Source organism: Gorilla gorilla, chromosome 10, assembly GCF_029281585.2.
Source record: "Gorilla gorilla gorilla isolate KB3781 chromosome 10, NHGRI_mGorGor1-v2.1_pri, whole genome shotgun sequence".
Taxonomy (NCBI): domain Eukaryota; kingdom Metazoa; phylum Chordata; class Mammalia; order Primates; family Hominidae; genus Gorilla; species Gorilla gorilla.
Genome location: NC_073234.2, coordinates 47,953,714 through 47,979,987, shown reverse-complemented (window position 1 = coordinate 47,979,987; position 26,274 = coordinate 47,953,714). Strand labels below are relative to the sequence as shown.

Below are 26,274 nucleotides of genomic sequence, written 5' to 3'. Positions count from 1 at the left end.
TCTGTTTATTTCCTACCTTTGGAAAGGGATAATATATCTACAGATGTTAGTTATGAGTTTGTGAGTGACTGGAGAAATTCTTCCTGGGACACTCCCAGGGACCTTTGCCCAGGCACCTCTGATCGCCTACCGCGGCGGGGGAGGGGAGCGCAGAGCGCTGGCAGGAGGCGGTGAAGTTTAGTGCTTCTAAGCAGGGCATCTGGGTCGCAGGCAGTGGTGCGGAAAACCCCTCTTGGAGACAGAAGTCTGTGGCGCTCCTATCCTCTCCCTCCTTCTCTCCACTATTTTCCTGGTCACACCAAGAAGGAACTAACATGGTGTTCCAGGGCCTTTCCCCTACAGGAGCCACCCACTCGCCCAGTTTTTCTCCCTGGGGGCAGTGAAGGCTTCCGGAAGAAGCGCTGAGAAGTCAGGTGTCAGGCCTCCACGAACTTCAGCTAGCTTCTTGGGCTCGAGGGAGGGAGGGCGCGCAAAGCCGGAAGGAGGGGTTTGCGGCTGGGGAGAGCCAGAGGGCCCACCCCTACCCGGAAACTGTGGGTGGAGAGGCCCCAGGCCAGCTCACGCCAGTCTTCCAGCTCCGGGCTGGGCCTGAGGCCGGCAAGCCCCACCCCATTCCTCTGGGCACCTCGTGGCCCGGGCAGGTTTGTTTACGAATCCGGCTCCCTCCTCCTCCAGCCCGGCCCTCCGCCCGCCCCCAGGGTGGCCCCAGTTCCGTGGGAGGGGGAAACAGAGCCAGCCCCTGGTCCGCTGCCCTCCTCTCGCCTCCCCTTCCCTTCCTTCCTCCAGCCTCTTCCTAGAATGCCCACGGAGGGTAGGTCGTTTTCCCACACCTGTCTGGGCCATGCTCCTTTTCTGGGAATGGGGTGGTGTCCCTTTCTCCTCAACTCTGGACTCTGGAGCGGACTCAGGGCTACTTGTCTCAGGAGACGAAGGAGAAAAGGAAACTGCTTCACTTCTGGTTAAGAGGGGAACTTTTTTTTTTTTTTTTTTAATGCTGAGCTGGGCCGGGCGTGGTGGTCCACGCCGGTAATCCCAGCACTTTGAGAGGCCAAGGCGCGCGGACCACTTGAGGTCAGGAGTTCGAGACCAGCCTGGCCAACATGTTGAAACCCTGTCTCTACTAAAAACACAAACATCAGCGGGACGTGGTGGCACACACCTGTAATCCCAGCTACTGGGGAGTCTGAGGCAGGAGAATCGCTTGAACCCTGGAGGCAGAGGTTGCAGTAAATGGAGATTGTGCTACTGCAGTCCAGCCTGTGCAACAGATTGAGACTCCATCTCAAAAAAAAAAAAAAACTAAATGCTTAGCTGCCAGGCAGGACTTCATCCCACTTGGGGTGCAGGGGTCTGGGTTTGTGTGGGTACCACACGGGTTAGTTGACATTAAGCACACCTTCCTCGGGTGTGGCAAGCCTAGGCTCCCTGAGAAGCCTTAGGGGTTTGGGTATTTGGGGAAGGGAAGGGAAATGTTTTAATTATGTGTTTGTTCCAAACTGGAATCCCTAGGGGTCAGATTTAAATGTTCAGGAAAGCTCTATGTTTGATCTATTTGGGGTATAAGCCAGTCTCTGACCCTCCTGAGTTCCCTGAGCCTGCCTTCTCCAGTTCTCAAGAAAGTAGATGGATTGTGAAACTTCCAGTCTCTCAGCAATCTCTCTTCCTCTTCCTCACCATGCCTCCAACTGCTGTTGGTTTTGTTTGGTAAAGGATCTTCCAGCTCCAGAGACCATCAACTGGGCTTACGGTCAGGGAATATTAAAAAAGGTTGAGCCAGAGTTCAGCTCCAACAATAACTAAATTGTGTTCCTGACCATGCCTCCCAACCCTCAAACAAAAATTCTCATTTTACAACCAGCCTTTCTCCTTCAGGGCCTTCAAGACCACCAGAGCCACAGACTGCAGAATGGAATGAATGCCTTCCTAGTATTACTAGGTGCAGCCTAGGCAGGGATGAATCACAATGCTTCTCAGATAAGGAAAGAAAGACACAGCAAAGGTACAGAATGAGTCATTTTATTTTATTTATTTATTTATGAGACAGAGTCTCGCTCTGTCGCCCAGGCTGGAGTGCAGTGGCGCCATCTCGGCTCACTGCAAGCTCTGCCTCCCGGGTTCACGTCATTCTCCTGCCTCAGCCTCACCAGCAGTTGGGACTACAGGTGCCTGCCACCACGTCCGGCTAATTTTTTTTTTGTATTTTTAGTAGAGACGGGGTTTCACCACGTTAGCCAAGAAGATCTCGATCTCCTGACCTCGTGATCCACCCGCCTCGGCCTCCCAAAGCGCTGGGATTACAGGCGTGAGCCACCGCACCCAGCTTACAACAGAATGAGTCACTTTAAATAATGTTAATAATAATAAAGAAAAGGCCAGGCGCGGTGGCTCATGCCTGTAATCCCAGCACTTTGGGAGGCCGAGGCGGGCGGATCACGAGGTCAGGAGATCGAGACCATCTTGGCTAACACGGTGAAACCCCGTCTCTACTAAAAATACAAAAAATTAGCCGGGCGAGGTGGCGGGCACCTGTAATCCCAGCTACTCGGGAGGCTGAGGCAGGAGAACGGCATGAAGCTGGGAGGCGGAGCTTGCAGTGAGCCGAGATAGTGCCACTGCAGTCCGGCCTGGGCGAAAGAGCGAGACTCTGTCTCTAAAAAAACAAAAAAAAAGAATATTGGCCGGGCGCGGTGGCTCATAGCTGTAATCCCAGGACTTTGGGAGGCCGAGGCGGGTGGATCATCTGAGGTCAGGAATTGGAGACCAGCCTGACCAACATGGAGAAACCCCATCTCTACTAAAAAATACAAAATTAGCCGGGCGTGGTGGCGCATGCCTGTAATCCCAGCTACTCAGGAGGCTGAGGCAGGAGAATCACTTGAACCTGGGAGGTGGAGGTTGCAGTGAGCTGAGATTGCGCCATTGCACTTCAGCCTGGGCAACAAGAGCGAAACTCTGTCTCATAAAAACAAACAAACAAAGAAACAAACACAAAAAAGATTATCAGCAACCAGTTAACAGCAGCCAGTACTGAATTTCTCACAAGTTCTGCGCTTGCCAACCAGAAAGAAGCCCGTCTTGTTTCAGTTTCTTTTTGGATCAGTTTCTTGCTTTTCCAGGGCTCTTAAAAGACTTCCGGGGATGTATGTGATGTTCCATCCAGCTTCTATAGTCCTAATTGCACTGAATGATCTTAGCCTGCTTATCACAAGCTTCTGATGTGAAAAGTCTAGGCTTGTTTTCTTATTCAGAGAGGTGGAAAGTAAGGGTTTAGAAGACTACAAAACTTTACTGTTTTGTCAAAAGACTGTCTTCTTTTCTAGCCTCCTTTATCCTAGAGTAGGCAGGACAGGTAAAAGAAATTTCAGTTAGTCCACTTTGTACTCAGCTGTAGTTGAGAGTTTGATGGAGTTTCGTTCTTGTTGCCCAGGCTAGAGTGCAATGGCGCAATGTTGGCTCACTGCAACCTCCACCTCCGGGGTTCAAGCGACTCTCCTGCCTCAGCCTCCTTTGTAGCTGGGATTACAGGCATGCGCCACCACGCCTGGGTAATTTTGTATTTTTAGTAGAGATGGGGTTTCTCCATGTTGGTCAGGCTGGTCTCGAACTGCCAACCTCAGGTAACCCGCCTGCCTCAGCCTCCCAAAGTGTTGGGATTACAGGGGTAAGCCACCGCGCCCGGCCTGTAAAATGTTCTTAATTATCAGATTGCTAAATGGGAGACTGAAAAAAGCTGAGGATGGGGTTCAAAATCAGGAAGAGGCCCGGTGGCTCATGCCTGTAATTCCAACACTGTGGGAGGCTGAGACGGGTGGATCACTTGAGGTCAGGAGTTTGAGACCAGCCTGGCCAACATGGTGAAACCCCCATCTCTACTAAAAATAACAAAATTAGCCAGGGGTGGTGGCATGTGCCTGTAGTTCCAGCTACTTGGGAGGCTGAAGTGGGAAAATTACTTGAACCTGGGAGATGGAGGTTGCAGTGCGCCAATATCCTGCCACTGCACTCTACCCTGGGCGACAGAGTGAGACTACATCTCAAAACAAAACAAACAAACAAAAATTAGGAAGAATGATTTAACTTTTATAAGGCACCCAAATGAAAGCTGAGAATCAATCTTAGTATTATATCTGGAGACTATTCAGGATGGTCAGGATTAGGCTTCCCCTCCCATTTAACAAAAATGTTTTCTGGGACTCAACTATATTCCAGGCCCTGAGAATCCAAAGTGAAAAGGCATCATCCCTGCCCTCAAATCGCTTAATGTAGTCGGGGAGACAGGATACTTAGATACCTCTAATGGTGGCAAATAAAAGGAGCACAGTGGCCAGTGTATTCAATAACTGAGGGGGGTAGGAAAGGTTTCATAGAAGTCATTCTTATAAAAGATATGAATTTGGCCGGGTGCACTGGCTCACGCCTGTAATCCCAGCACTTTGGGAGGCCAAGGCAGGTGGATCACAAGGTCAAGAGATCAAGACCATCCTGGCACATGGTGAAACCCTGTCTCTACTAAAAATACCAAAATTAGCTGGGTGGGTGGCGTGCGCCTATAGTCCCAGCTACTTGGGAGGCTGAGGCAGGAGAATCGCTTGAGCCCAGGAGGCGGAGGTTGCAGTGAGCCAAGATCACGCCACTGCACTCCAGCCTGGCAACAGAGTGAGACCCTGTACCCCCAACAAAAAAAATGGTTGGGCCCGGTGGCTCATGCCTGTAATCCCAGCACTTTGGGAGGCCGAGGTGGGCAGATCACGAGGTCAAGAGATCGAGACCATCCTGGCTAACACGGTGAAACCCCGTCTCTACTAAAAATACAAAAAATTAGCCAGGCGTGGTGGTGGGTGCCTGTAGTCCCAGCTACTCAGTAGGCTGAAGCAGGAGAATAGCGTGAACCCGGGAGGCAGAGCTTGCAGTGAGCCGAGATCGCGCCACCGCACTCCAGTGTGGGCCATAGAGCGAGACTCCGTATAGAAAAAAAAAGATACGAATTTTAAGCGGGGCATGGTGGCTCATGCTTGTAATCCCAGCACTTTGGGATTGAGCTCAGGAGTTCAACACCAACTGGGCCACATAATGAGATCTCAACAAAACATCAAAAAGTTAACCAGGTAGCCAGGCGCAGTGCCTCACACCTGTAATCCCAGCACTTTGGGAGGCTGAGGCGGGCAGATCAACTCAGGTCAGCAGTTCAAGATCAGCCTGGCTAACATGGTGAAACCCCATCTCTACTAAAAATACAAAAATTAGCCAGGCATGGTGGCACATGTCTGTAGTCCCAGCTACAAGGGACGCTGAGGCAGAAAGAATTGCTTCAATCTGAAAGGCAGAGGTTGCAGTGAGCCAAAGTCGCGCCACTGCACTCCAGCCTGGGAAACAGGGCAAGACTCCGTCTCAGGAAAAAAAAAAAAAATTGCCGGGCGCAGTGGCTCACACCTGTAATCCCAGCACTTTGGGAGGCCGAGGTGGGCAGAGGATCACCTGAGGTCAGGAGTTTGAGACCAGCCTGGCCAACATGATGAAATCTCATCTCTACTAAGATACAAAAATTAGCCGGGCATAGTGGCGTGCACCTGTAATCCTAGCTACTTGGGAGGCTGAGGCAGGAGAATCACTTGAACCTGGGCAGCAGAGGTTGCAGTGAGCTGAGATCACACCACTGCACTCCAGGCTTGGAGACAGAGTGAGACTCTCAAAAAAAAAAAAAAGAAAAGAAAAGATAGACACTGCGTGTGTGCATGTAAGGGATCTGAATAGCCTTGATATAAGTTGTTTTTTTTGTTTTTGTTTTTGTTTTTCAGTCTAAAGAACACTTTTTCAGGTTTTTACAGAGCAATTGGACAAGATGGATCATGTCATTCATTTGCTCTCAGGGACTATCAATAAACTAGTATACGTCTAGGGCATTCCTCACTGGCCTCATGCTGAATTGTCTTCTTCTGGAGGAGCAAAGGGGAAAGGATTGTAAAAAGGATGATGGCTATTGAATTTCTGAATCTAGGTCTTTTTGTCAGTTTAATTTTATCCTAATTCCCAATTTGGGTGTAGCTAGGACTATGGAAAAAACACAGGCTTTGGAACTAAACAGAACAGTCATAATTTAACTAAAATATCTGAGCCTCAGTTTTCTCATCTGTAAAAGGGGACAACTATCTCTTAAATTGGTAGGAATAATTAAATTAGATAAATATGTGAAATGTTTAGAATACTCCTCCACGGTGTTAAGTTTCCTCTCCCTACCTCCACCCCCAAGCAAGTTTAGGTATGGACAGTTGCTGAATGGACTAAACAGCTATTAGAGTCTTCAGAGCTTGGTTTACAAAGATGAGTAATGCAGTTTCTTCCTTCCAGGAAATTTCTCCCTTTCTGGAAGTTTCTTTTCCCCAGTTTCTTCTCTTGGTGTTTTTGTTTTGTTTTGTTTTCTTTTCTTTTCTTTGAGGCCAAATCTTGCTCTGTCGCCCAGGCTGGAGTGCAGTGGCATGATCCCCGGTCACTGCAACCTCCGCCTCCAGGTTCAAACGATTTTCCTGCTTCAGCCTTCCGAGTAGCTGGGACTATAGGCATGCACCACCATGCCCGACTAATTTTTGTATTTTTAGTAGAGATGGGGTTTCACCATGTTGGTCAGGCTGGTCTCGAACTCCTGACCTCCAGTGATCTGCCCGCCTCTGCCTGCCAAAATGCTGGGATTACAGGCATGAGCCACTGCGCCCAGCCTTCTTGGTGTGTTCTAAACTAGGTTTAGGGCCTAATCACTTGAAAGAGCTACTTAAAAATAGGTTTAGGATGGAAATCTAGGAATCTGCCTTTTTTGAAAAAAGAACCCAGAGGATTCTGAGAGTGTGTGACATTTCGTTTTGAGAAACCTTGATACAGTGAGAGATGAAATTAATTGTCATGTAATCTGATAAATTTTATAATAAAGGTATCTAAGAGGATGATGCCATTTGATCCATCCTGGGAGTAGGGGCAGGATTTTTTTTTTTTCAGGAGCTAGACAGTAAAAATTAAAAAGCATTTATATATTTACTTTTTTTTTTTTTCTTTGAGATGGAGTTTCACTGTCGTTGCCCAGGCCGGAGTGCAATGGCACGATCTTGGCTCACTACAACTTCTGCCTCCCAGATTCAAGCGATTCTCCTGCCTCAGCCTCCCAAGTGGCTGGGATTACAGACATGTCCCACCATGCCTGGCTAGTTTTATATTTTTAGTAGAGACGGGGTTTCTCCATGTTGGTCAAGCTGGTCTTGAACTCCCGACCTCAGGTGATCCGCCTGCCTCGGCCTCCCAAAGTGCTGGGATTACAGGCATGAGCCACCGCGCCCAGTCTATATATTTACTTATTTTGGAGCAAGGTCTCGCTTTGTTGTCCTGGCTGGAGTGCAGTGGCAGGATTTGAGCTCACTGCAGCCTCAACCTCCTGGGTTCAAGCGATTCTTCCACCCCAGCCTCCCGAGTAGCTGGGACTACTGGCGCACATCACCACGTCTGGCTAATTTTTGTTATTTTTTGTGGAGACGGGGTTTCACCATGTTGCCCAGGCTGGTCTTGAACTCCTGGGCTCAAGCGATCCGCCCGCCTCGGCCTCCCATAGTGCTGGGATTACAGGTCTGAGCCATTGCGCCCGGCGGCAGTTTAATTCCCTCAAGAATTTATAGAAAACTTTTGGTGGAACTATTCTGGGTTGGAATCTAACACTACAACTCATTTGCTTTGTGACCTTGGGTAAGTCACTTCTCAGCCTAAATGTCTTCACTTATAAAATACATAATATAGCTAATACTTAATAAAATCTTCCTTTTAAGGATGACATGGAATACTAACTGCCTCCCTGACTTAGGCACCTAACACGGTAGGCAGTCAGCAATCACTTCACCTTTTTACCTGTTTAAAGCAGCAGAGGCCTCAGTTCTTACCTTCAAAGGGCTTAAAATAGTTTAGGAGAATTCAGATTTTAAAACATAAGAACATATAAGCAGGTGACAACATATAAGATACAAATACTGAAGGACACGACCTCATCGTGTCATTGACAAGCTATTAAGGCCGGCTCCACCAAACACGGATAAAGAGGCGGCCAGAAATCCAGGTGCCTGCAGTAAAGTTTCTTAACCTTCGTGATTGCAAAAAGCAGGAGCTCAGCTATCTTGCTTTATGCATAGGCGGTATTTACTATTAAGGGGGAAAAAATGGAAGTGACTTATCCGCACTTTAGCCTCAAGGCTTGAAAAGTTAACCAGTCGTTTAAGTGGTTAGCGCCTTTGTCTGGGGGAACTTAATAAAATCGCGTTTTCTGGAGTCTTACGGAGACTCTGCATATTGGTCAGCTCAGTATTAACTTATTTGGTGAGCGCTGTCACCAGATCTCGTCCCGCCTGCATTCCCAGGGCTTGCAGCGACATTGAGGCATCTGCCGGCCTGTCCGACCACCCGGGAGGGGGGTAAGATTTGAGAGGTACTTTATAGGGGCAGTTAAATGAAGACGCAGACAAGTCCTAGTGTTGATGCGGAACTGCGCGCCGAATGCCTTGGCTCTGACACCTGTTGAGCTGCAGGACTCCGCTAAAGCGACCCACCTAATGACTGTAACAACGTTCCCTGAAGAGGGCCAATATGGCGACGGTCTCCTCTTGGCACAGCCCTCTTCCCTCCCTCATGATGGGCAGCTCCAGTAACGCCCATTGGCTAACTAGGAGGCGGTGCCAGGCCTACTTCGTCCCCTCATTGGATTGAATAACTGAGGGAGCCGCCAATTCTCCTCTGCCACTCCAAGTTTCCGCCCTCAGAGTTAATTCGGCGTTTAATTGGCTTTTAGTTCACGTCAATATGCGTCCTTTCCTGTCTCTTTTCAGTCTAATTCCAATCATAATGTTCCTGGCTGCCCGCCTGATTTCTGATTGGCTTTAATCAGCTTCATCCTATCCTATTCCTGCCTACTTCTTACCTCTCCGCCCACTAGGATTTTGCCCAAGCATACCCCGGATTCTGGTTGGCCGTTGTTCTGTCATTCCTATCAAAGCCTTGCCTATCCCTACGTCTCAGGGAGCCCGCCTGCCGGTTGACTGGTTTCCTTCCAAGCCAATCATCTCCAGCTCCCGCCCATCTTCACTTCCTGCATCCTTCATTGGCTTTTAACACTGAGAGGGCGGTCTTTTTGGGCAGACACCAGGCACGCAACTTAGTCTTACACGCCTTAGAGAGCAAGCGAGTCTTGCCATTGGATAATTTCACCGTCTTTCTTCTGCAAGTCCCTCCTTTCCCCCTCCCTCATTGGGCGGGGCAGCAGAGAAGGGGCGGGGCCTAGGTTGGGCTTGTGGCGCGCTGCTCCCTCCTCCTTACCCCCCCCTCCCTGTCCGGTCCGGGTTCGCTTGCCTCGTCAGCGTCCGCGTTTTTCCCGGCCCCCCCCAACCCCCCCGGACAGGACCCCCTTGAGCTTGTCCCTCAGCTGCCACCATGAGCGGTAAGGATGAGTCCACTCCAAGCTTAGGGGTGGGAGGCGAGTGAGGGGGCGCGCGCGAGGGCCGACCGGGCGATCCCTGCCGTGAAGGGGGGGCGGGCGGGAGGCGGCGGCGGCGGCGGCCTAGGTCCCGCCCGGGGCGGAGGGAAGGGAGGGAGACGGGGCAGTGGCGGGGCCTCCGAGGAGGAGGGGGATGGGCCGCCCGCCCCGGGGGAGGGGGCAGCGTGGCCTCGCCCGCCCCCTGCCCGCCCCGGCCACGGGGGACGGGCCTTACCCCCCACTACTCGGCCGCCCGCCTGAGGCTCCTCCCGCCGGGGGCTGGAGCCGCGGGGGCGGCCCGAGCAGCGAAGGCCCCGCCCGGGCCAACCGCCTGCCTGGTCCGCCCTCTGGTCGCCGCCTGCTCCAAGGCCCTCCTCCCCCCACTTTCCGTAGATTTCCCTTCCCCCCCCGCACCGTCCCGCCCTTTCCACGCCCCTCACCCCGAAACCGCCCTTTCCCTCAGGGCCCGCCCTCCGCCCCGAAACCTTCTGACTACTAACCTGTAGATCCCTTTAGTTCCTTAGCAGTATTCACAAATGTTTTTCTACTCACACTTTTTACTTCTTTTTCCCCTCTCGTTACTTTTCACACTTGGATTTTTGTTTATCTTTTTTTTTTTTTTTTGAGACGGAGTTTTCGCTCTTGTTACCCAGACTGGAATGCAATGGTGCGGTCTCGGCTCACTGCAACCTCTGCCTCCCGGATTCAGGCGATTCTCCTGCCTCAGCCTCCGGGAGTAGCTGGAATTACAGGCATGCGCCACCACACCCGGCTAATTTTGTATTTTTAGTAGAGACAGGGTTTCTCCATGTTGGTCAGGCTGGTCTCAAAACTCCCGACCCCAGGTGATCTGCCTGCCTCCGCCTCCCAAAGTAATGGGATTACAGGCGTGACCACCGCGCCTGGCCTCTCCATCTCTTTTAAACTTAATTTTAGCAAGCTTTCCATGCACCCACATGTTGTTTTATGCCTTACCTGTCCTTTTCCCTTTTTTCCCTTAGGATACTTTTTCTTATTTTGAAACTCTCAACATGCCTACCATCCTTCACATTTCCTATCCCCAAAGCACTTTTTGAATGTTTTCTTAGTTTAATTTTGTACAAGGGAGAATTAAGGCCCACTTTTGGCACATTGAACCTAGTTCATGTCCTGCATGCCCTGCAGCTCCCCTCTGCCCTCCAATCCATTTTCTTTATACTGGCGGCTTTCGCCTTCCTGTTAGTCATTGCTATTTCATCATAGCCTCCTTTTATCCTTCCTACTTAATTTCTTTTCTTCCCTCAAGTTTACGTTGTTTGTTTTTTAATTATTTTAGACCAAGATCACTCCATGGATGAAATGACAGCTGTGGTGAAAATTGAAAAAGGAGTTGGTGGCAATAATGGGGGCAATGGTAATGGTGGTGGTGCCTTTTCACAGGCTCGAAGTAGCAGCACAGGCAGTAGCAGCAGCACTGGAGGAGGAGGAGGGCAGGTAAGTGATAATCAGAGTGGGGAAGGTGTTGAGAAGATGTAAATATTCTTAGATAATTGCCTTACTCTTCACAGAAAGCGTTTTAGGGAGAGACTAAACCATTTTATAGATAAGGAAGTAAGAGAATGGAGATCCCCAAAGACAGGAGTTTCAGCAATACAGATAGGTCAGCTTTTTGTTTCTGTTTTTTGCTCCTTGTCTGCACTACGTTGCTGTTTATTTGTTGTATACTGCCCCCTAGGCTGGCAGCTGGGTGTCACTAACTCCTTTCCTCTCCCTTATTTTCGGCCAGGAGTCCCAGCCATCCCCTTTGGCTCTGCTGGCAGCAACTTGCAGCAGAATTGAGTCACCCAATGAGAACAGCAACAACTCCCAGGGCCCAAGTCAGTCAGGGGGAACAGGTGAGCTTGACCTCACAGCCACACAACTTTCACAGGGTGCCAATGGCTGGCAGATCATCTCTTCCTCCTCTGGGGCTACCCCTACCTCAAAGGAACAGAGTGGCAGCAGTACCAATGGCAGCAGTGGCAGTGAGTCTTCCAAGAATCGCACAGTCTCTGGTGGGCAGTATGTTGTGGCTGCCGCTCCCAACTTACAGAACCAGCAAGTTCTGACAGGACTACCTGGAGTGATGCCTAATATTCAGTATCAAGTAATCCCACAGTTCCAGACCGTTGATGGGCAACAGCTGCAGTTTGCTGCCACTGGGGCCCAAGTGCAGCAGGATGGTTCTGGTCAAATACAGATCATACCAGGTGCAAACCAACAGATTATCACAAATCGAGGAAGTGGAGGCAACATCATTGCTGCTATGCCAAACCTACTCCAGCAGGCTGTCCCCCTCCAAGGCCTGGCTAATAATGTACTCTCAGGACAGACTCAGTATGTGACCAATGTACCAGTGGCCCTGAATGGGAACATCACCTTGCTACCTGTCAACAGCGTTTCTGCAGCTACCTTGACTCCCAGCTCTCAGGCAGTCACGATCAGCAGCTCTGGGTCCCAGGAGAGTGGCTCACAGCCTGTCACCTCAGGGACTACCATCAGTTCTGCTAGCTTGGTATCATCACAAGCCAGTTCCAGCTCCTTTTTCACCAATGCCAATAGCTACTCAACTACTACTACCACCAGCAACGTGGGAATTATGAACTTTACTACCAGTGGATCATCAGGGACCAACTCTCAAGGCCAGACACCCCAGAGGGTCAGTGGGCTACAGGGGTCTGATGCTCTGAACATCCAGCAAAACCAGACATCTGGAGGCTCATTGCAAGCAGGCCAGCAAAAAGAAGGAGAGCAAAACCAGCAGACACAGCAGCAACAAATTCTTATCCAGCCTCAGCTAGTTCAAGGGGGACAGGCCCTCCAGGCCCTCCAAGCAGCACCATTGTCAGGGCAGACCTTTACAACTCAAGCCATCTCCCAGGAAACCCTCCAGAACCTCCAGCTTCAGGCTGTTCCAAACTCTGGTCCCATCATCATCCGGACACCAACAGTGGGGCCCAATGGACAGGTCAGTTGGCAGACTCTACAGCTGCAGAACCTCCAAGTTCAGAACCCACAAGCCCAGACAATCACCTTAGCCCCAATGCAGGGTGTTTCCTTGGGGCAGACCAGCAGCAGCAACACCACTCTCACACCCATTGCCTCAGCTGCTTCCATTCCTGCTGGCACAGTCACTGTGAATGCTGCTCAACTCTCCTCCATGCCAGGCCTCCAGACCATTAACCTCAGTGCATTGGGTACTTCAGGAATCCAGGTGCACCCAATTCAAGGCCTGCCGTTGGCTATAGCAAATGCCCCAGGTAAGATTTCCAATCCTGTGCATTTATTGGGAACCAACTCTAGCATCGTAGCTGAAACTTGAGTCTAAAGAAAGGAATAGAGCCTTTTGAGATAACACTTTCTTGAGGATTAGTCATTTAGGCAAATAAATTTGAGAAATAGAGATTCTGTTTAAGTAATTTGGAACTGAAGTAAAGGAAACTTCTCCAGTTAGTTTGAGGAAGGAGCACTTCTGGGCAATATTCTGGAGTCTGTAATACTCAGTGTTTTTGGTGCTGCAGAATAATGGTTGACAAGCTTTCTGTAAAGGGCCAGATAGTAACGTAAATATTTTAGACATTGGGGGCCTCATGTGGTCACATTTTCTTCTCTTTTTTTTTTTTTTTTGAGACAGAGTCTTGCTCTGTCATCCAGGCTGGAGTGCAGTGGCGCGATCTCGGCTCACTGCAAGCTCCGCTTCCCAGGTTCACGCCATTCTCCTGCCTCAGCCTCCCGAGTAGCTGGGACTACAGGCGCCTGCCACCACGCCCGGCTAATTTTTTGTATTTTTAGTAGAGACGGGGTTTCACCATGTGAGCTAGGATGGTCTCGATCTCCTGACCTCGTGATCCGCCCGCCTCGGCCTCCCAAAGTGCTGGGATTACAGGCGTGAGCCACCGCGCCCGGCCTTCTTTTCTTTTTTTCTTTTTTCTCTTTTTTTTTGACGTGGAGTCTCACTCTGTTACCCAGGCTGAAGTGCAGTGGCGCGATCTCGGCTCACTGCAACCTCTGCCTCCCGGGTTCAAGTGATTCTCTTGCCTGGGCTTCTTGAGTAGCTGGGATTGCAGGCGAGCACCACCACGCCCAGCTAATCTTTGTATTTTTAGTAGAGACAAGGTTTTGCTATGTTGGCCAGGCTGGTCTCGAACTCCTGACCTCATGTGATCCACCTGCCTCGGCCTCCCAAAGTGCTGGGATTATAGGTGTGAGCCACTGCACCCAGCCACAGTTTCTGTTTTGTATGTTTTTTTCCACACCCCTTTAAAAATGTAAAACCATTCTTAGCTCTAAGGCCTTCTTTGGCCTGTAGGCCAACTCCTCCATAGGATAAAAATTGATTATGGGCCGGGTGTGGTGGCTCACGCCTGTAATGCAGGCACTGAGAAGACGAGGCAGGTGATTGGGTTGAGTTCAGGAGTTCAAGACCAGCTGGGGCAACATGGCGAAACCCTGTCTTCGACAAAAATACAAAAATTGGCCAGGTGTGGTGGTACATGCCTATGGTCCCAGCTACTCGGGAGGCTAAGGCATGAGAATTGCTTGAATCTGGGAGGCAGAGGTTGCAGTGAGCCAAGATTGCACCACTGCACTCCAGCCTGGGCAACAGAGTGAGACTCTGAAAAAAAAAAAATTACAAAAATTAGTCGGGCGGCTGGGCACGGTGGCTCACGCCTGTAATCCCAGCACTTTGGGAGGCTGAGGTGGGTGGATCACCTGAGGTCAGGAGTTCAAGACCAGCGTGGCCAGCATGGCGAAACCCCTTCTCTACTAAAAATAAAAAAATTAGCCAGGCATGGTGATGCGCGCCTGTAGTCCCAGCTACTCAGGAAGCTGAGGCCAAGAATTGCTTGAACCTGGGAGGCAGAGGCTGCAGTGAGCCGAGATCACATCACTGCACTCCAGCCTGGTTGACAGAGCAAGACTCTGTCTCAAAAAATAAAAATAAAAGGCGGCTGGGCGCGGTGGCTCACGCCTGTAATCCCAGCACTTTGGGAGGCCGAGGCGGGTGGATCACAAGGTCAAGAGATTGAGACCATCCTGGCTAACACTGTGAAACCCTGTCTCTACTAAAAATACAAAAAATTAGCTGGACATGGTGGCGCGCGCCTGTAGTCCCAGCGACTCAGGAGCCTGAGGCAGGAGAATCACTTGAACCAGGGAGGCGGAGGTTGCAGTGAGCCGAGATCGCGCCACTGCACTCCAGCCTGGGTGACAGAGCAAGACTCCGTCTCAAAAAATAAATAAATAAATAAAAATAAAAATAAATTTGATTATGGGCTGGGCGCGGTGGCTCACGCCTATAATCCCAGCACTTTGGGAGGCTGAGGTGAACGGATCATGAGGTCAAGAGTTCAAGACCAGCCTGACCAATATGGTGAAACCCCGTCTCTACTAAAAATACAAAAATTAGCCGGGCGCGGTGGTACAAGCCTGTAGTCCCAGCTACTCGGGAGGCTGAGGCAGGAGAATCGCTTGAACCTGGGAGGCAGAGCTTGCAGCGAGCCAAGATCGTGCCACTGCACTCCAACCTGGGTGACACAGTGAGACTCTGTCTCAAAAAAAAAAAAAATTGATTATGAATTTTACCTGTTTGTAGAACACAGATTAAATCATCAGATATTTCTTGTGAACTGTAACTCCTAATTGAAGGGAAAATGATCTAACGGGTTGCTTTTCAACGAAGTAAGTTCCCTGGTTAGTATTAACCAGAATATCCCACACTCTGAGTGTGCTGGTTAATCAGGATTGAATTTTTTTTAACTCCTAGTTATCTGAAAAACAAAATCCCATAGCTTCCCTTCACACTAACATATGAGCATCCTAGGTGATTCTGATACTTCCTAGGTAGCAGTCTAACTTCCTAGACTGCTTTGAAAGTACTGTGTGTGGTTAGGAAGGGAGAAGGAAAGGGAGTGGGGTAAGTTGGGGTCTGGAATGGAGTGGGGGATGTAGGATTGAAAAGAGGAATGAGGAGAGCATTGAAGGGAAAAACAGTCTGGGAAGAATATTGAATCTGTTGACCATAATGTTCAGGGTCTTTCATTTTGAACTAAATGTTTCACTATTAATTTGAAATTTAAAACAGTAAACAGATGTAAGTCTATGTAGACCAGATTTTTTTTTTTTTTTTTCATTTTTGAGACTGAGTCTTGCTCTGTTGCCCAGGCTGTAGTGGAGTGGTGCAATCTCCGCTCACTGCAACCTCCCCTTCCTGAGTTCCAGTGATTCTCCTGCCTCAGCCTCCCAGGTAGCTGGGATTACAGGCGTGTGCCACCATGCCCGCCTAATTTTTGCTTGTTTAATGGAGACGGGGTTTCACTGTGTTGACCACGCTGGTCTCGAACTCCTGACCTCAAGTGATCTGCCCGCCTTGGCCTCCCAAACTGCTGGGATTACAGGTGTGAGCCACTATGCCCGGCCTGACTTTATCATTTTAAATTCCATTGTATGGAGCTAATCTTTAATAAAGCACAATAAAAGGATACACATACATCTTTATATTCTGGCACAATTATACAAATACGGAAAATAGTTTAATATCACCAAACTTCTAGGTTTTTTTTTTTTTTTTCGTTTTCTTTTTTGGGACAGACTCTAGCTTGTCTCCCAGGCTGGAGTGCAGTGGTGCGATCTTGGCTCACTGCAACCTCTGCCTTCCGGGTTCAAGCAATTCTTCTGCCTCAGCCTCCCGAGTAGCTGGGATTACAGGCACGTGCCACCATGCCCATTAATTTTTTGTATTTTTTTTAGTAGCGATTGGATTTCACTGTGCTGGTCAGGCTGGTCTCGAACTCCTGACCTCGTGATCCGCCCGCCTTGGCCTCCCAAAGTGCTGGGATTACAGGCGTGAGCCACTGCGCCTGGCCACTTCTAGTTCTTTTGGCATATATATGTGGGTTTATAAATTGTTTACTTTTGTTACCAAGTTCTCATTCCGTTTAACTGATTCTTACATAAGTGAGGGTAGCAAATAGGCAACCATATTTCCTGCCTCCTGCAGTTTTGGTAAATCTAGGGGGAAAGTCTTCTTAAGTTCCCTGATTTCTTACATTCCTGTGGTGTGTTTAGAAATACTACATGTTGAGCTTTAACAAGACAGTAATTTTCTTAGTTAATTGAAATCTTAGAATTGAAAGTTAGAGCTGGAAGGGACTGAAGTTATTTAGTACAACTGCCTTATTTTCTAGATGAGGAAATTGAGGTACAGAGAATCACTTAGTGAGACAACAGCCAGAGCTGAGGCTAGTTTTACTAGTCTAGGGTGCAACCTGTTTTAACTAGGGACTTGAACAATTCTTTAGATTGTTAAAAATGTATTCGAGCCAGCCTGGTGGCTCACGCCTGTAATCCCAGCACTTTGGGAGACTGAGACAGGCGGATCATGAGGTCAGGAGATCAAGACCATCCTGGCTAACATGGTGAAACCACGTCTCTACTAAAAATACAAAAAAATTAGCTGGGCGTGGTGGTGGGTGCCTATAATCTCAGCTACTCGGGAGGCTGAGGCAGGAGAATGATGTGACCCTGGGAGGCAGAGCGTGCAGTGAGCTGAGATTGCGCCACTGCACTCCAGCCTGGGTGACAGAGCGAGACTCTGTCTCAAAAAAAAAAAATGTATTCGAAAAGGTGTTTTTGTTTTAAGATTTAATGCTCTAAAACTGACATGTTTATAAAACATTTATAAAAATGTTTTATAAACTAAACATTTATGGGAATAGAAATGGGAAAAGTTTTATAAAAACTGAGCTCTACAACGTAGAAAATTAGACACTTCTGGGCAACCTACACCATCATGTTTATTTTCTATTTGCTCTTAGATTGAAGTGCCCAGTTTTGCTCTTCTTCAGAGCAAACTGTGGGATTATTCCTGTTAATAATTTGGATCCTTGCAATTTCTAAAAGGCTTATAACTTAGGGTTTAAAGAACAGTTATGAGGCATTCTCATTGCTAAATCATGCTCTGGGGAAGTCTGCCATTTAATATGTCATAGGCTAGGGCTACCTAGTTGTTATTGATGGTGTTTGAGCTGAAGAAAATGCATGTGTTTCTGTAAGGTAACAGGAGCTTGACATTCACTAAGGAGATAATGAGGCATTGACAGGCTTTTTTGTAAGAGTTCAGATTGTTTGCTTCATTAATAGGGGTTTTTGAAGATCCAAGTTTTCTCCTTTCTGGCTAGTAATAATTGTGTAGTATTTCCCCTTTAATTGATATGACTTCATCCTTAAAGAAAGATAATAAAATCACTTCCTAGAAGCTTACTCCTTTTTCAGCTTTTGCCTTCCTGCTGGCAAAAGTATCTTGTTTTGGCCAGGCGTAGTGGCTCATGCCTGTAATCCCAGCACTTTGGGAGGCCAAGGCAGGCAGATCTCTTGAGCTCAGGAGTTCAAGACCAGCCTGGGCAACATAGGGACCCCCCATCTCTACAAAAAATATGAAAATTACCTGAGCATGGTAGCACACAGGCGCCTATAGTCCCAGCTACTTGGGAGGCTGAGGTGGGAGGATTGCCTGAGCCCGGGAGGTTGAGGACGCAGTGAGCCATGATCACACCACAGCACTCCAGCCTGGGCGGTAGGGTGAGTCCCTGTCAAAAAAAAAAAAAAGTATCTAATTTTACCCCCTTCTCTGATAGTTATTTTACTGTAAAATTTAACCTTTTTGCAGTATGTTCAACTTCTTGGTATGATGTAGAAAGAACATTGGATGTGAAATGTTGTATGATACATGTATATATCACTGTACAAAATGAGATATATTACATGATTGTGGAAGATTGCAGCTTCCATGGTGTTCACTTAGTCTGTTTACATTCATTATTTTTTAAAATGATTTTTTTTTTTTTTTTTTTTTTTGGGAGACGGAGTTTCATTCTTGTTGCCCAGGGTGGAGTCCAGTGGTGTGGTCTCGGCTCACTGCAACCTTTGCCTCCTGGGTTCAAGCAATTCTCCTGCCTCAGCCTCCCGAGTAACGCCCACCACCATGCCTGACTAATTTTTGTATTTTTAGTAGAGATGGAGTTTCACCATGTTGGCCAGGCTGGTCTTGAACTCCTGACCTCAGGTGATCTGCCTTTCTCGGCCTCCCAAAGTGCTGGGATTATAGGCATGAGGCACTGTGCCCAGCCACTAATTTTTGCATTTTTAGTAGAGACTGGGTTTCACCATGTTGGCCAGGATGGTCTCGATCTCCTGGCCTCCCAAAATGCTGGGATTACAGGTGTGATTTTTTTTTTTTTTAAATTGACACCCCTCCCTCTTTTATCAACAGCTTTTCCTTTCATTTTGTAGTCATATTTTCCCAGATCTTTATTTTATTTTATTTTATTTTACTTTTCATTTAAAGCCTCAGATGTTTTTCTTAGCCGCTGCTGAATCCTGAAACTCTTGCCGCAGGTTGAGGGGGAGTTGGCTTTTAAAGATTTAAGTTTGGATGACTTATTGTGAGTTCTGTCTAATAAAGAGTGCAGGGCTGGGCTTTGGCAGGAGAATAGAACATATTTCCTTGATGGGTATAATTCACTCACAAACCAAATTTCAGGTACTAAAAATAACAATTTCACATCTGCTGGGTTTTATTGGGGTCAGGAAAATGTTTTCTCTTAGAAGTTAAGTTGAATGTGATACCAGGGTTGGTTTGCCAAGGATGTCACTAAACTTGGAGTCAGATTGCTGAGATCTAATTTGTTAAAAAGTCGTGTTTTAGACCAGTACATTTGGACATTAATGAAAAGTAGGTTTAGATGATTTAAATGTCTTACCAGTTATCATTTTTGTGCAAAAGGTCATATGAAAGAATTTTCTATTTTAAGATTATAATTTATCAAATATAATGTCGAATGTTTCTGCGTCTTTTGTCTTTCCCTAGTATTATACTTGTTTCTCTTTTTAATTTAAAAAATTTATTTTCTGGAGATATCAGCACAGAAAGATACACTTGTTTCTTAGGGTGTTTGGTGCTTTTTAAATGGTTATTTCAGTTTAAGTAGGAAAGATCTCATTTAAAATCTTAAGTGCTTTGAGGGGGCTGGGTGCAGTGGCTCATGCCTGTAATCCCAGCACTTTGGGAGGCCAAGGCGGGTGGATTGCCTGAGCTCAGGAGTTCATGACCAGCCTGGACAACATGGTGAAACCCCGTCTCTACTAAAATACAAAAAATTAGCCGGGCATGGCGGCACGCACCTGTAGTCCCAGCTAGTCGGGAGGATGAGGCAGGAGAATTGCTTGAACCCTGGAGGCAGAGGTTGCAGTGAGCCGGGATCGCACTCCAGCCTGGGCAACAGAGCTAGATTCCATCTTAAAAAAAAAAAAAAAAATCTAAGTGCTTTGATTTGAAAATCAGTGGGATATGAGAAGACAGTCTTCAGACCTTTTCCATTGCTCCTATTTATTCATTCCAGTGGCTTTCTCTTTATAAATGACGTCATTGTTAAATCACGTTTGCCTTGTGTAATGGGGCCATTTTAGTTCTTAAATAACAAGAGTGCCTTCTGTTTCAGAAAAGTTTAGTATCTGTTCTATCTCCCTTTCCCTTTGTTTCATTTTGTAAAGTAGCATGTAAACGTGCAACTAATAATTCTGCTCACGACTTGCTTTTTTTTACCCTCTTTGAAAATGTTTTAAAATGTAAGATGAACATCTGTAGAAAAGTTATTATATAATGCTTTTTAAGTTACTTACTGAGTGTCTGTCAACTTTAGTAGATAATAATTAGTTGAGTTTTTTCATTTTACTATTTAATAGAAAAGCATGTTATTTTTCATATTTCTTACAGAAAGTGTTAAAATAGTATTATCCTTTTCTTTAACATTTAGCAGTATGCAGGGCCTGGTATGCTAAAGGATTACTTTAAAATGTATTTGCCCACACCGTGATATGACTATATTGTTAATACTGTGCTAGACTTTAAGAATTATTTCCCTTAGAAGACTGAAAACTTTTTTTTTTTAAGTAATGTCTTTTTTTTTTTTTTTTGAGACGGAGTCTCGCTCTGTTGCCAGGCTGAAGTGCAGTCTCCGCCTCCTGGGTTTAAGCGATTCTCCTCCTTCAGCCGTCCGAGTAGCTGGGACTACAGGCGTGCGCCACCAGGCCTAGCTAATTTTTGTATTTTTAGTAGAGACGGGGTTTCCCCATGTTGGCCAGGATGGTATCGATCTCTTGACCTTGGTTTCCACCCGCCTCGGCCTCCCAAAGTGCTGGGATTACAGGTGTGAGCCACTGCGCCCAGCCTTTTTTTAAGTAATTTCAACTTTTATTTTGTTTGTTATATGATCCTGAGGTTTGGGATACAAATGATCTTGTTACCCGGGTCCAGTCATGAGCATAGCACCCAACAGTTGGTTTTTCCAACATTACCCCTGACCCTCCCCTATCTAGTAGTCCCCAGTGTCTATTGTTGCCATCTGTATGTCCATGAATACTCAATGTTTAGCTCCCACTTACAAGTGAGAACATGCAGTATTTTGTTTTCTGTTCCTGCGTTTATTCACTTACGATAATGGCTTCCAGCTGCATCCAGACATGGATGCAAAAGATATGATTTCATTCTTTTTTATGGCTATCCTGAAAAACGTTTCTGTAGAAAGTTTCTAAGTGTATCTTTGAGTTGGTTGCAAATCTGTGCTGTAATTTGGATTTGTCCTTTTGTTCCAGTGTTTTTTGGACTCTGAATGGCTTGTGGAAATTGGGCAGTATGACTTGTTTGACAACTTTGGATGTGCATATCTAATTTATTATGAATCCTCCTTCTCACCTATATACAAAATAAATAATTTAACCACTTGGAAGAAGGAGTTTTTTGTTTTTTTGAGACGGAGTCACGCTCTTGTGACAGAGGCTGGAGTGCAGTGGCGTGATCTCGGCTCACTGCAACCTCTGCCTCCCAAGTTCAAGCGATTCTCCTGCCTCAGCCTCCTAAGTAGCTGGGATTACAGGAGCCCACAGTGGCTAATTTTTTTGTATATTTAGTAGAGATGGGGTTTCACCACGCTGGCCAGGCTGGTCTCGAACTCCTGACCTCAGGTGATCCGCCCACCTCAGCCTCCCAAAGTGCTGGGATTACAGGCGTGAGCCACCATGCCTGGCCTAGAAGGAGGTTTTGTTTTTTGTTTTTTGTTATTGTTGCTGTTTTTTTGAGACAAGGTCTCTCTCTGTCGCCCAGGCTGGAGTGCAGTGGCGCTATCTCAGCTCACTGCAACCTCCGCCTCTCGGGTTCAAGCGATTCTCCTGCCTCAGCCTCCTGAGTAACCGGGATTACAGGTGGCCCGCCACCATGCCTGGCTAATTTTTGTATTTTTAGTACAGATGGGGTTTCACCATGTTGGTCACCAGGTCTTGAACTCCTGACCTCGTGATCTGCCTGCCTCAATCTCCCAAGTGCTGGGATTACAGGCATGAGCCACCACGCCTGGCCTAGAAGGAGTTTTAAAATATAAAATACCTAGATCAAGACAAAGACTTAGGCAGGTAGTGGCTCAAGTCTGTAATCCCAGCACTTTCGGAGGTCGAGGCGAGAGGACTGGTTTAGCCCAGAAGTTTGAAACCAACCTGGGCAACATAGTGAAACCCCCATCTCTTTTTTCTTTCTTTCTTTTTTTTCTTTTTTTTTGAGACAGAGTCTTGCTCTTGTTGCCCAGGCGCGATCTCTGCTCACCACAACCTCTGCTTCCCAGGTTCAAGCAATTCTCCTGCCTCAGCCTCCTGAGTAGCTGGGATTACAGGCAAGCACCACCATGCCAGCTAATTTTGTATTTTTAGTAGAGATGGAGTTTCTCCATGTTTTTCAGGCTGGTCTCGAACTCCTGACCTCAGGTGATCTGCTCACCTCAGCCTCCCAAAGTGTTGGGATTACAGGCGTGAGCCACCGCACCTGGACTGCATTTTCCTTTTTTTTTTTTTTTTTTTTAATTTTGAGACGGAATTTTCCTCTTGTTGCCCAGGCTGGAGTGCAATGGTGCGATCTTGGCTCACTGCAACATCCGCCTCCTGGGTTCAAGCAATTCTCTTGCCTCAGCCTCCCGAGTAGCTGGGATTGCAGGTGTGGGCCACCACGCCCAGCTAATTTTTGTATTTTTAGTAGAGACGGGGTTTCATCATGTTGGCCAGGCTAGCCTTGAACTCCTGACCTCAGGTAATCCACCCACCTTGGTCTCCCAAAGTGCTGGGATTACACTTGCAGGTGTGAGCCACTGTGCCCAGCCTTTAATTAGCCTTTGAAAACCAGAAGGTGGGCCAGGTGTGGTGCCTCACGCCTGTAACCCAAGCACTTTGGGAGGCCGAGGTGGGTGGATCACCTGAGATCGGGAGTTCAAGACCAGCCTGACCAACATGGAGAAACCCCCGTCTCTACTAAAAATACAAAATTAGCCCGGCATGGTGGTGCATGCCTGTAATCCCAGCTACTCAGGAGGCTGAGGCAGGAGAATCATTTGAACCCGGGAGGTGGAGGTTGCGGTGAGCCAAGATCGAACCATTGCACTCCATCCTGGGCAACAAGGCCAAAACTCCGTCTCGAAAAAAAAAAAGAACGTACTCTGCTTAGAATTCTTTGACGGTTTCTTGCACTCATGAAAAAAATAAATTTTGTGTAGATCATTTGCCTTAAAGAAGATAAAAAGCTCTTAACTGTGAAACCCGTTTGGAAATTTTCCAAAAAATCAAGTTTCTTTCTCTCTCTTCTCTTTTTGTGTTATTTTTAAAAGTATCTTTTTTTTTTTTTTTTTTTGTGAGACAGGGTATTGCTCTGGTGCCCAGAGTGCTGTGGCACAATCAGGGCCTACTGCAGCCTTGACCTCCTGGGATCAAGTGGGTCTGCTTCAGCCTCCCAAATGTTGGGTTTACGGATATCAGCCACTGTGCGTGGTCTTTTCTTTTCTTCTTTTTTTTTTTTGGAGATAAGGTCTTTTTTTGTTTGTTTGTTTGTTTGTTTGTTTGAGATGCAGTCTCGCTCTGTTGCCCAGGCTGGAGTGCAGTGGCACGATCTTGGCTCACTGCAAGCTCCACTTCCCGGGTTCATGCCATTCTCCTGCCTCAGCCTCCCGAGTAGCTGGGACTACAGGCGCCTGACACCACGCCCAGCTAATTTTTTGTATTTTTAGTGGAGATGGGTTTTCACCATGTTAGCCAGGATGATCTCAATCTCCTGACCTCGTGATCCACCCGCCTCGGCCTCCCAAAGTGCCAGGATTACAGGTGTGAGCCACCACGCCAGGCTGGAGATAAGGTCTTTCTATGTTGCCTAGGGTAGTCTTGAACTCCTGGGTTCAAGCAATCCTCCGACTCAGCCTGCCCAGTAGCTGGGATTATGGGCACAAGTTTCTTTGGTTTGGTGTCCCTTTGAAAGAATATCTGTATCTTCTGGCCAAGTGCAGTGGCTCATGTCTGTAATCCCAGCACATTGGGAGGCTAAGGTGGGCGGATCACTTGAGACCAGGAGTTCAAGACCAGCCTGGCTAACATGGTGAAACCTCGTCTCAACTGAAAATACAAAAGTAGCTGGACTTGGTGGTGCGCGCCTTTAATCCCAGCTACTCCCAAGGCTGAGACAGGAGAATCGCTTGAATCTGCAAGGTGGAATTTGCAGTGAGTTGAGACAGCACCACTGTACTCCAGCCTGGGCGACAGAGTGAAACTCCGTCTCAAAAAACAAAAGAATATTTGTATCTTCTGTCTTGTCACATTAAAAAACAAAAAAGAGTGTCTGGTGTTATCACATTTTAAGGCTTCTTATTTACCTTTCTTAAGTGCTGTTTAAGAAATTCAGTTATACTTATGATTTAGTTAACTTACATAGGCATTTGCTGAACACCAGTATACTTAGTAATAAATTACTCCCAGCAGGCTCAAGAATGAGAAAAGTATAAAAGTAAAAATGAGTTCCAGTTTTTGGTACTTCCTTCATAGACAGATTTAGCAAAATTTATTGAACATTTATTATGTGCCAATGCCCTAGCTTCTTGGAGTCCTTGAAACAGATAAGGTTGCTGCTAGGCCGGGCACAGTGGCTCATGCCTGTAATCCCAGCACTTTGGGAGGCTAAGGCGGGTGGATCAGGAGGTCAGGAGATCGAGACCATCCTGGCTAACATGGTGAAACCCTATCTCTACTAAAAATACAGAAAAAAAAAAAAATTAGCTGGGCGTAGCTGGGCATGGTGGCTCACGCCTGTAATCCCAGCACTTTGGGAGGCTGAAGCGGGTGGATCACAAGGTCAGGAGTTTGAGACCAGCCTGGCCAACATAGTGAAACTCCATCTCTACTAAAAATACAAAAATTAGCTGGGCGTGCTGGCGCACGCCTGTAGCCCCAGCTACTCCAGAGGCTGAGGCGGGAGAATCACCTGAACCTGGGAAGTGGAGGTTGCAGTGAGCCGAGATCGCGCCATTGCACTCCAGCCTGGGCGACAGAGTGAGACTCTTGTCTCAAAAAAAAAAAATTAGCCGGGCGTGGTGGCAGGCATCTGTAGTCCCAGCTACTCAGGACGCTGAGGTAGGAGAATGGCATGAACCCGGGAGGCAGAGCTTACAGTGAGCTAACATCGCGCCACTGCACTCCAGCCTGGGTGACAGACTCCGTCTCAAAAAAAAAAAAAAAAGCCAGGGGCGGTGGCTCACGTCTGTAATCCCAGCACTTTGGGAGGCCGAGACGGGTGGATCACCAGGTCAGGAGATGGAGAGCATCCTGGCCAACGTGGTAAACCCGTCTCTACTAAAAATACAAAAATTACCAGGGTGTGGTGATGTGCGCCTGTAATCTCAGCTACTCAGGAGGCTGAGGCAAGAGAATCACTTGAACCCGGGAGGCGGAGCTGGCAGTGAGCCGAGATCATGCCACTGCTCTCCATCCTGGGCGACAGAGCGAGACTCCATCTCAAAAACAAAACAAAACAAAACAAAAAACAGATAAGGTTGCTGCCTTCATAGTGTGCTTCTGTGCTCCAGTTGCTTTTATGCTATAGCTTTACTTAGTGCACTTGAGAGGAGACCAGCTTTCACTCGCCTGTTTCTGAACGTTGCAGACAAATGTATGAAATAATAGGGCCATAAATATTTTGATTTATGTTATAGTCTTCTGGGTACTGTGTTAGATGTTATTAGATTATTTATTAAAATACAATTTTTTTTTTAGAGTGTGAGCATGGCTCACTGCAGCCTCAAACTCCTGGGCTCAAGTGATCCTCCAACCTTTGTCTCCCAGAGCGCTGGGATTACAGGTGTGAGCCACCACACCCGGCCTCTCCTGTTTTCTTGAGAGTTGTTCTGTTTTCTGTAAATTAAAAAAAAAACTTTTTTTTCCTTTTTCATTTACCTTTCTAGACCCTGTTTTGTTTTTTGTTTTGAGCGGGAGTTTTGCTCTGTTGCCCAAGCTAAAGTGCAGTGGTGCAATCTTGGCTCACTGCAACCTCCACCTCCTGAGTTCAAGCAGTTCTGCCTCAGCTTCCCAAGTAACTGGGACTACAGGCGCCTGCCACCACGCCTGGCTAATTTTTGTATTTTAGTAGAGAGGGGACTTCAGCTTTTTGGCCAGGCAGATCTCAAACTCCTGACCTCAAATGATCCGCTTGCCTCAGCCTCCCAAAATGCTGAGATTACAAATATGAGCCACTGCGCCTGGCCTTAGACCCTGGTTTTACTAAAGCACTGTTTTACTTTTCTTACTCTCAGCTAATTCCTGTCACCCATCTCATCCTCCCCTCAAAAACCCCAACACTTCAAAAATGTTTATGAGGTAATTTAAGACATCTAAACAATATATAGGATAATATAGTA

The 26,274-nt window shown here is 47.4% G+C and overlaps 1 protein-coding gene across 4 annotated transcripts in view; it reads left to right on the top strand.

The window, feature by feature from the left end:
- Positions 1–9,330: 9,330 nt before the first annotated feature.
- SP1 (Sp1 transcription factor) overlaps positions 9,331–26,274 on the top strand; it is a 35,420-nt gene continuing 18,476 nt past the window's right edge. Inside the window, exons 1-3 of one of the 4 annotated variants that reach the window (XM_055357127.2) lie at positions 9,331–9,454; positions 10,806–10,963; positions 11,400–12,768. In XM_055357127.2, the coding sequence (XP_055213102.1) occupies positions 9,448–9,454; positions 10,806–10,963; positions 11,400–12,768 (1,534 nt within the window). In that variant the 5' untranslated portion in view covers positions 9,331–9,447. Of the gene's footprint in view, positions 9,455–9,939; positions 10,243–10,805; positions 10,964–11,255; positions 12,769–26,274 lie in introns of those variants that run through there. The other 3 variants (XM_055357124.2, XM_055357126.2, XM_055357123.2) reach the window with 3 other exon arrangements.